Genomic DNA, 11,427 nt, shown 5'->3' with positions numbered 1-11,427 from the left:
ACGCTACATGCCGTAGGAAATTAGCTCTAACAGATATGCCATATTTTGTCAGGTCAACCAACTTTTTTTAAAGATATTTTTTTCTAAATCAGTTCAACTTTGATCATCATGGTATTTATTAGAGTAAATGAATATATGGTATACATAGAATATATAAAATGAACAAATAAACAACGAATAAATATGAAGTTTGACAAAAATGAATGTTATGTATAAATGATAAATGTTACTTTATATATTGTACATAGTACATTGCATATAATATTCCATCACATTCTGTATGATATAAAAATATTTCTACTTACAATGTTTGCATAATACGCTACAGACAAATATAACCTAAGTTTGCCGTAAACTAAACATCAAGTATGGTAATAACTATATTTACAAATGTTTGACAGACTTAAGCTATTCCAACAATAAATAATCACAAGTCTCCCCTTCCCTTGTAAAAACCACAAAAATATTGATAGCGTGAATAACAACTTTAACACATGGTGTACATGGAAGTCAAACTGGGAAAATATATCGTATCATATTCAAAAATCAACATTATAAATTGACAAAAAAAACGAAAATAACTATTACCATTTTGTACACATCAATCTAATTTATAATATTTTCATCAAAAGTATGAATAATCAAACAAAATTTTCTTTAAAATCCTGATAAACTATTCAGTTCCAAGTTCAAACTTTATAATCTTTACAATTTTAGAACCAACTTTATAACATTTTCAATGCTAGTTTTAACAATTAAACAATAATGCTAATATAAGCATCTAGCTCCATAACAAAACTAGTTAAATATTTACAGATAGTTATATATAGTTAGGAGAAACAGAACATCTAGCTTTATTAAAAAGCTTGCTCAATATGTACAATTAGGAAAACAGAACAAGGCTTTTAACTTCATAAAAAGCTTGCTAAATATATACAAATTGGCCTTGATTTAAAGGCAATGGTTGCAAAAGCTTCATAACATAGCTGCTTACAATACAAAGCATTAAATACCAAAGTAATTCTTTTCGCATATGTTGTAGCAGCTAATTCTTAACACATATTTTTAAGTAAGAAAATTCATTGAGGCATTCAACACAGTGGCAAAAGTTTTTTTCTAAATCAACTATATATATACTTTCAGAAGCAGCTGAACAAAACCTACACATTCATAACATTATATAAATCAATTAAATGATGTAAATATTTAATCAAAAAGTGTTTTTAAAATATAGAATATTGAAACTAAAATCTCATCTTTTTAACAAATTTTGCCAGTGTACCGATGACATCATTATTTTAGCACCCTATATATTCATGATTAAGGAAAAAATAATAATCATGGAAAGAGTAAAAAAATTTGACTGACCAGCAGAACAAAATATCACATATAAAATATCTAAAAAACTTTTTTGATTTAACTAACACAAATCATATGTACAAATATAAAGGGAGTGTATAAAAAGGAAGTGATCTTTAAAAGACCAAGTTTCAAAAGGCATGTGTTTTACATCAGAAAGAAAATACAAAACCCCTTTTATATATTCAATTCTGTTACTGTAACTTTATGTAAAACAGAACAAAATGATACCAGTTTTTTATGCGTAGCCTTGTCAAGATAAAGATATTTTAATTCATACATAAAAGAGACTTGTCAGGGTTCTAAAGTATGACTGAAAACTTCGATGTTTAAGCAAGATAGATTCATTGTGAAAAATCTTTCATTTATATCCTCTCAAGGTCCTATGTAAGTCGGAGATATCGATTGATTGATTTTAAGCTTAAAAAGGCAAACTGACTCCTACAATAAGCTTTCACAACGCTAACTTTTTACTGTAATAAACTAAAATGATACTAGCAGAAGCTCAGTTCTTATTCTAGGCTACTGTACAGTGAAACATTTTTTTTCTTCAAAATTTGGCACAAACATGTCATTAAACTGACATTTAAAAAAATGTAAATACTGGTACATAATATCAATGTTTTTACTACAAAACTAGAATCTAGAATAGGATCACTTTTACCAAAAAATCTTACAACTAAAATCAATTGAAAGGCTTCAACAATTCAGAATTCCTACCATAATTTTTGGACGAAGATTTTTTTGTGTCCTGATATACCTGGTGAAAGGTAACAGTTTTATTTATTTTTGTAAGATTTTTTGTGAGCCAGTTACACCCTGTACAAGTATAGGGTAACAGTTTTAAGGATCAATTTAATATGAAATATATGGAACCCTTATCTAGGATTATATACATAGTTAAATAGTATGGAGATGGATCATCTAATGTCCTTTATCAAATGTTGATTTAATTCATTAAAATGTGACATGAGCCTGAAGACACCTGATTTACATATTATCTATTAATGCCATAATAATTTACTAATATTAAACTACTTGCAAACTATTCTCTGAGGGTATGTCGGTTTGAAAGAGTGTATGTATGTTTTATGTTAACTCAACTACATTTGGTAGTTAAATTTATTATTTTGTATTAATCACAACAAATCTAATCAAATTATTAAACTGATTTGAAATAAATATATCTTCAAGAAACTTGATATCACATTCCTCATTATTGCTCTAAAAAATTACATTTCAATATTCAATATAATGCTTAATCTAGTAACCACATAATGTTTTCAACAACCTTGTATCTCTCTCTCCCTTTCAAGTTCACAACCAAAACAACCAACTCTCAATTGGAATAGCAACTCGGAATTCTACAAAACGTGGAATGACACACTATCAGCTTCACAAAGAAGCTTGACAAACTATCAGCTTCATGAAGAAGCTTGTCAACTGTTACAATTAATTGTCTAAATAGTCACGGACAACATCCCAAATGCTTTGCTGAATCATCTGTGTGTTTGAGACACTTTTGTAAGCATGCATTAACTCTTCAGTATAAACATTTTGATGATTCCTTTTACACTTCCTCCCCTTTTCTATCGTCATCGTTGAGAAATTCCTCTATGGTTGGGTCATCAGCGGTGTCGGTACTCTCGTTTGGTATTACAGGTACTGTCATGTTAGGTGTGGTGAAAAATGCCATCTTCTCTCTATAATATATAACAAATAAAACATCAAGTTTGATAAAAAAAAAAAACTATTTTCAAATCTCGTTCATTTTTTTTCATAAAAAAAATAATTGTTTTATGTAGGACAGCTAAAGAAGAAGTGTGAACTTAGTCCATAAAATTTCATTATGCTGGTTTTTTAGGTGACCTGTGAATTTGTATAAGCTAGCTATAGACATGTTTAACAAGTTTATCTATCATCCTTTTATTTATAACTATGCTATGATGTAAATTTCTGTCAACAACAAAGGTTCCTCATTTAATAGGTGGTAAAGAAAGGTATTATTGATATCATCCCTCATCTCACTCACAAGCAAACTTCAATTCTCATTCTCAATTTTATTCAATTCTCTGTTCTTTGTACATCCAGAGGTAGATATGCTGTAATGATTATACTTAAAAGAATTGTTGTCACTTATAAACAATATTCACGGCAGAATTCAGGAATTTTCAAGAGACAAAATGAACGATTCTTATTTATTTACTACCAATATTTGACAACATTACACATACCTGAAGTTTAAAGCATTTGAGTTCAGACTATACCAATATTTGACAACATTACACCTACCTGAAGTTTAAAGCATTTGAGTTCAGACTATACCAATATTTGACAACATTACACCTACCTGAAGTTTTAAGCATTTGAGTTCAGACTATACCAATATTTGACAACATTACACCTACCTGAAGTTTTAAGCATTTGAGTTCAGACTATACCAATATTTGACAACATTACACATACCTGAAGTTTTAAGCATTTGAGTTCAGACTATACCAATATTTGACAACATTACACCTACCTGAAGTTTAAAGCATTTGAGTTCAGACTATACCAATATTTGACAACATTACACCTACCTGAAGTTTAAAGCATTTGAGTTCAGACTATACCAATATTTGACAACATTACACCTACCTGAAGTTTTAAGCATTTGAGTTCAGACTATACCAATATTTGACAACATTACACCTACCTGAAGTTTAAAGCATTTGAGTTTGGACTATTCCTCTTTAACATTAGACAACATTACACCTACCTGAAGTTTAAAGCATTTGAGTTCAGACTATACCAATATTTGACAACATTACACCTACCTGAAGTTTAAAGCATTTGAGTTTGGACTATTCCTCTTTAACATTAGACAACATTACACCTACCTGAAGTTTAAAGCATTTGAGTTTGGACTATTCCTCTTTAACATTTGTACTTCCTTCGTCACTTTCTTCATCAAATGTTGAGCTCTTCTGTCTTGTTTTGTCAATGTTCTCTTCTCTTTTTGAACCTTCAATAAACATAAAACACATTGGTATACATTGTACATTATCAACTTGTAAGAAAGATGGCTCCACTGGTTTACTTATCTTATACAACTTGTATTGAACTATATTCATTTCGGCTTGTTTTCTTATATAGGTTTGCAATTTTAGTTTTTATCGATACAATCTGACGGAATTTTACTAAATAAAACATTTCTTCTCTATTATTCCATCTTGCTCTATTTATAAATATTTCTTGTCATGCACATTTACTAGGTAAAATCGTTTTACTCAGTTTCATAATTATGTACAGGAATTTAATGAAAATATAAATTGCAATATTTGTGCAATCTTTTCTTAATAAATGAATATAATGCATGCCCCCCAAAAAAAGAAAGTACAACACATTTAATTTATACCAATCACATCCACAATGATGCAGGTGCTTAACTGACCATTAAAGAGACAATTTTTGCCACTACAATGTAATATCTATTCCATAAAAATAATATATCTATTGTTGCAAGAAAACTATAAATGTTCCAAATAACGTCCCTATAAACTGGTCAATTTTGGATAAAATATTAACACTGAAGCAATCAAAAGACACTTAACTAAATCAAATTATGGCAAGTGATAGTTAAAATGTTAAAGAAACAGAATCTCAGTATTCTAACTAGTTCCATACAAGGGACACAGTGAGACTCAAGGGATGGACAGCAAGTGGAAATGCAACGGACATTCTAAATTTACCTCTATAGGTGGTACAGGCCTAACACTAACAAGGAAGATTCTGAATAAATTCTTTTTTACAAGGAAAGCACATATGAGAAAAATTCTAAAACACATATTTGGAAGTTTACCAATTGAAAACCCAAAAATCTTTTAATTGATCAAAGTAAAGAATAGGTGCACAAAATAACACAGTGATATAAACTTGGTAAACTTTTCATTAAAATCAAGACAAGATCAAGAAATATTATACCTCTCCCTTTTTAAGGGGTTTAAAACTATTAAGATAATTAACAACAATAAAACTATTGTTCCTATAGTTATTTCCCTGTCTATATTGGATATACCATACATAAAAAATGTTATTATGCATATGATTGCATTTATATATATTTTTTAAGTGAGGGCTGTTAAAACATGTTTTAGTGGACATCACTGGTGTAAATAATATACTGCATAAATGGTGATATCAACTTGTTTCAAAAAATGAAATTTATATCTATTTATAAATTTCTAAAATTTATGTATCTGTTTCCAATTTTAAAGTACAAATTAAAGACTAGCATGCTCATGCTAACATTCATTCGTAAATAAAGAAAATTAAAATCATTCATCTCATAACATAATATTTATGCAGTGTTATAAGTTCTTTTTATTTGTTTTTATATAAGTATTAAAATATATTTACACAACACATGATCATATACACAAAGAGTAAAATCTTGACCATGCAATCTTACACATATATTGGGTGTGAGACATGTACAAAAATATCAAAATATTAAAATCATGCCAGGAAGTCTTACATGTCTTTCTTGTGTTGTCCTAATCATTTTTAATGTCTGCAATATAAAGACCAACTTAATTTTGAACAAGGATTTCTGAACAATTTCAACAGCTTAGAAGACATTTTTTATCAAAACTTTTTTTTTACCTAGATGTCAAGTTTCCTTTGGACTGACATAGTGATGTGTTTGCAGTAGAATGTTTAACAAATCAAGAGAATTTCTACTTCTAAAACACACCTTTCACATTATAAACACAAATAGCCTATCATTAGTTTAAATTTTTTGGCACAAATACGGCCAGAATAACAAGAAATTTCACACTGCTTGAAGATAAAATACACCTTATCACTATTTGTCCGCCATTACTGGATATCACACAGGTTCCCGTAAAATTTTGACATCATAAAACAAAATATCTGGCGTCACAATGGTAAAGTGATTGTTGTTTGTGTCAAAAGTTCAAGCAGCTGGGTCAGACAGGATTAGCGATAAGGTGTATTCATGAACGCAAAACCACATCTTACCAAATGTCAATGGTATGTTAACTTTTTCTCCAGAAGAAAATATGAAATTTTAAAACATGACAAGCCAGCTTCCTTAATAGATTATCCTTTACTATTGCAAATTTCAATCCAATTCTAATTTCTTTAAAGAAACTGCAAAGGTTTAACTATGTATGTATATACATCACCAAGTTTAATACATACCAGTTTATCAGCATCGGACAGAAGTTTATGAAAATGTTCATCATCAGCTAACCATGGTGGTAACTCTGACTGTCCTGGAAATAAGAAATATATCCAATTTATGTCTACGCTTTGGTCAGCAGTTTACATGCATGTAAATAACAGTCAAAAGCAGGAAATATTTATTGTAACTTTTGCTTTGTGCTTCATTTTCTGATATTGATATTAATTAACCTATTTGTTTTGGCCTAGTAATATTTTTAAAAGTATTGACGCTGAAATAATTAATATTTCTAAAAACGACTTGCAAACATTTGACCAGCAGTGAGGGGGCAGGACCTTTTCTGACCCCCCTCAACAGCTCCGACCACCTTCAACAGTTTACCATCATCTTATTGAATCCTATTTTCACTACTTACCTTTTGATTTTGCATCTTCCAATAACGTCTTAAGTTGTTTAAGTCTGTTTATTTCATCATGGAGATGAGTGAGTTTTGTCTGAGCCGCCTGTAGATCAAGTTCTAAATCCAATGATGTACGTGGTGGCACCTTTCTTCCCTTCTCCGCAATACTGGGTGGCTAAAAAAATTATTGTCTTTTTAAGAACTTTTGATTTAGTTACACTACTACTCTAAACTATTTGTCTCAGATTATCATTTAAAAATATATTTGATTATATTTGATTTTTATATATAATATACCTTCTAGCGGAATATTTTTGCAGGGTGTAAATTTTTGCTTATTTTCGCGGATATATCCAGATCGCCAAAATAAATACACCAATTTAAAAGTGTACATGCAAAGGTATTGATAAAAGTTTTGAATCCACCAAAATAAGTACAGCCAAAATATTTCCTATACCTTATTCAATTAAAATCATGAAATTTTACACCCACAACAATAACCTGCTATACCAGTTTGAGTGCCAAACCAGTTAACACATGTATAGATAGTTTCAGATTTAAAGAATACCAATATTAGCTTTAAGAAATGCCTCCTCCCTAAGATTTTTCAATTACATCTATAATGATATTTCTTACAGCTAAAAGTAGTGTGCCAAAACATTTTGTTATATTTTTTTGAATCGAAACACTTAATTTTTGTTGCTTATTACTAAAATATACCTTCTTCCATCTCAAACTTCTGCGCTCCATAGAATGCCGATGAAAGGATCCCTTTTTGAAATTAGGCATTGACCCATCACTGTCACTTCTGTTAAGCTACAATAAATCAAATATAAACAGTTGTGAAATCCTGTAATAAATTTACCAAAATAAAATTGCATTTACTTGTCAGCATTGAGTAAATCCTCATTCTTATAACTGTATTTAGGTGAACCTTATTCAAGATTTAACTTTCTGGACTGAATATAGTTTTCAAGGAACCATTTTTATAATTTATTGATAAATAAACTTTTCTAAGGGTTTGTATTATGAAAAGATCTATATAAAGAGAACTTCTGTACTTACATCCAGAATTCCACTCTTTCATTTTATATATTATACCTACCTTGCATATATAATTAGATCCTGGTCTGCAGGCTGGAGAAAAGGTTTGTGATCTCCGTATAGTGCTACTACGTATACTGTCTTGTGTTCTACGTTTGATTGGTGGACGATCAGAGTACCTTGCTTCTGTGTTAGTCTCTTTGTCACAGCGCTCAGCAGAATCATCTTGTTCAATAAAATCATCATTGCAAGCAATGTCTACAGCATGATCAAACTCTTCCAGGATCTCCTGAATTTTCTCATTGTAATCCTAAAATTCACAAGTACATTTGTAATAGTTTATTAACGCTAAAAGATTTAATCTATCTTAAAAATTATGCACTACAGGTACTTATCATGTTAGTCTTGAGAGTAATGTAACGATTCTCTATGATAAGCCAAAATGTCTGACTGTACTTTATTTTTTTTTACTCTTTACATGAAGACATGAAGTGATACATTTGGTCCCGAATTTTGAAATTATTCTAAGAAAAAAATATTTTACCTAATAAGGATAATCTTCTCCATAAAAGCAGTCTTAGACTTTCATTTTGTTTACTTGTACACACACATCAATAAGGTTTAAAACTTACTGCTTCATCTTCCTCGTCCATTTCATCCTCATCTTCATCGTCTCCTATAGTAAATCTACTTCCTTCAGTGTCATTGTGTCTCTGCATTTCATCTGCACCTTAAATATTCATATATTTAGATTCATATATTTGGCCAACATTTAAAAATCATAAATCTTTATTCAAAGACAAATTGACAACAACATGGCAAAAAACTGAAATGACGAAAAGACAAACTATAAAGTAGTTCAAAATTTCATTTTACATGTTTCATTATATATGGTTGTTGCAAATAGGACAAAATGGTGATTTGATATATTTCATAATAATATATTCATATTTCTTCTAAGATGGATCAGAGCAATCTTAAAGAAATGATCAGACAATTCTTTATTTGGTGATAAACCTACCTTGATTTCTAGTGAGTGTTGATGTCTGAGATGATATTATAGTTGATTCATCACTACTTTCTTCCTTCAGTACAGCAACAATTGGATGCTTCCCTTTGTGGTGACTAATCAAAAGATAGAAATATATTAAGGAGGTTTGGGTGGGTTTTTTAAAATACTTTCAGGTTATCTATATACCATTTTTAATAGAATACCAAATAAATTTATAAATTTTTTGCTGAACAATGAAGTAACTTGTTCTTAAAGTAATGGTCTTGGATTGCTTTCATACATCATGGGTTGTTTTCATACAAAATAAAATTATTTCTCTTTGGCCAAAAAAAAATCAACATTTGCATGAATTGAAAACCTGCTTTTAATAATAAGCATCCAACTGTAATCTTGAGAATTGAATGCTTCAATTTTTGTAAATTCTTCTTATAAAAACCTGGATTGTACACATATTTTGAGTATGAAGCAATTCTCATTGTTTTTAAACCCAAATATTACTACAAAATATATTAAATTCTTAAATTAAATGCATTAATTGTTACCTTTTATTTTTGGAACTCTCTGATCCAAGTCGAGCAGAGGAAGCTTCCAATAACTGTACTACCCGATCACCTCCTTCCTTCTGTTGAAAATAACAATACAATATGTTAAATATCATATCATATATCTGCGCTTTGGTAAAAAGAAACTTGGTTGATTTATGAGTCTGAGTAAGAATCAAAGATCAACATATACTCAAAACTGTAATCAAAATAAAGCCAGGTGCTTTGTTTTGAATATTGAGAATGAAATTTTACTTTATGCTTCAAGTAATTTTTTTCTATCTCAAAATCAAATATTCACGAAAAACACATAATTTTGCATCAATCCACGAAAATAGATACTCTTGAAATCAAATGAGTGTTTATTTTTTGTACATACCTGTGTTAATGATGAAGGAGCAGAAGATGACCCAGATGAAGTTGAAGATGGTTGTGATGTTTTTGGCTTGCTTCCAACATTGTCTGCTTGCATGAATTTAAAGCTCAACACATTATACCATCTCATAGAAACCATCTTGGGATCAAAGTCTGCAAGACTAACTTGAACACAACCCTGTAAAAACAGTCATTATTTAATAAATAAAGTCTTCTTAAATTCAAAATTTTTTACTATTTTGACAGGTCAATTCTAACTGCTGATGCTGCAAATCTTCACTTAAAGTACCTTCCCTTCATGTCTTATATGCTAGAATAAAATTTGCAACTTCTTACATAACGTATAGAAATATTGAATCTAATTACTTTTTTGAGCATCCATACTTTTCTAAGGTCATTTCTCTCTATTTGTTTATGTCAGATTCACATAGATGCCAACCCCTTTTGACACAATCAGTAACAAACTATCAAATTTTCCGTATTTTTGAAAAGTTTTCAGTAATCATTCATAAACTTGCATTTACCAATAAATATTACTGACGAGTGGTTGCAAAATGATGTGCACTAGAATTTGTCGTTCAACATGTTGTCTGGAGTATGTATTCCAGTCATTAATTGTTCAGATGTTCTCGACTCGTACATTTTTACAGTTTTACAAAATTGAATGGCAATGATTGGGAATCTGTAACTATTCAACTTTGATCGTAATAGCGTAGTTTTTATCCCAAAATCGGAAAAACTAAGGAGAAATCGTAATGGTTGGCATCTATGGATTCATTGGTCAAAGTAAAATTCAGGGTATATTTTGAAAACTTTAAAATATGTTATGAATTTTGAGGTTAAAGACCATCCAGAAATGAACTTCTGTATAACATTTTATGTACTTTTGTCCCTCATAAAAACCTCCCTGTCCTAAATATCTTTTCTCTGTTTAAGATTTGTCTGATGTAACAGATTGAAATTTCTTTTTAAGTTGATAAATAATAGTGAATGAGCTTTGATAACTTGATCTCATTTGTCATTTGACACATTGATATAAATATACTCACCAAACACTCATCACCGAAAATATCATGTTTACTCCATACATTGACTTGAAGTGTCTTGTCTCGTACTTTATGTTCTGGTATTGTCAAATGAAAAGTCTCAGAAAATTTGGGACCCTTCAAATCTGTCAGAGGTTTTGTTTCCCACACAGATGCATTCTTCAAATGAGGTAATAAAGCTGCCTTAATATATCTGTTAGAAAGAATATAAAAGTTTATAAACATTAATCTTTCTGCTAATTAGCAGTATCACCGTAGAGAACGCCACATGCGGGGTGTCAGCTATGTTTGACATCGGGTGGCAATTTTGAAGCGACAAAAATGTAACAAGGTAAGTTCAAGCATCAAAGAACTTATATTTTGATGAATAATAGTTTTAAAACCAATTCAATTTAACTCAGAAACTGATGTTTGGTATAAGTTCATGAGAGGAATACAATTATATATAAATAAAACGG

At 29.9% G+C, this 11,427-nt stretch overlaps 1 protein-coding gene across 2 annotated transcripts in view; it reads right to left on the bottom strand.

Annotated features, from left to right (window-relative positions):
• Positions 1-1,758: 1,758 nt before the first annotated feature.
• LOC134695907 (protein WWC2-like) overlaps positions 1,759-11,427 on the bottom strand; it is a 31,923-nt gene continuing 22,254 nt past the window's right edge. The window contains exons 14-25 of one of the 2 annotated variants that reach the window (XM_063557389.1): positions 10,973-11,162; positions 9,928-10,101; positions 9,549-9,628; positions 9,016-9,119; positions 8,627-8,724; positions 8,056-8,304; positions 7,671-7,766; positions 6,966-7,125; positions 6,568-6,641; positions 5,879-5,914; positions 4,242-4,366; positions 1,759-3,062 (exon numbers count right to left, since the gene is read on the bottom strand). In XM_063557389.1, the coding sequence (XP_063413459.1) occupies positions 2,930-3,062; positions 4,242-4,366; positions 5,879-5,914; positions 6,568-6,641; positions 6,966-7,125; positions 7,671-7,766; positions 8,056-8,304; positions 8,627-8,724; positions 9,016-9,119; positions 9,549-9,628; positions 9,928-10,101; positions 10,973-11,162 (1,519 nt within the window). In that variant the 3' untranslated portion in view covers positions 1,759-2,929. The remainder of the gene's footprint in view (positions 3,063-4,241; positions 4,367-5,878; positions 5,915-6,567; positions 6,642-6,965; positions 7,126-7,670; positions 7,767-8,055; positions 8,305-8,626; positions 8,725-9,015; positions 9,120-9,548; positions 9,629-9,927; positions 10,102-10,972; positions 11,163-11,427) is intronic. The other variant, XM_063557391.1, reaches the window with a different exon arrangement.

Source organism: Mytilus trossulus, chromosome 14, assembly GCF_036588685.1.
Source record: "Mytilus trossulus isolate FHL-02 chromosome 14, PNRI_Mtr1.1.1.hap1, whole genome shotgun sequence".
NCBI lineage: Eukaryota > Metazoa > Mollusca > Bivalvia > Mytilida > Mytilidae > Mytilus > Mytilus trossulus.
The sequence above is the reverse complement of the archived record's forward strand: the minus strand, read 5'-3'. Positions and strand labels throughout refer to the sequence as shown.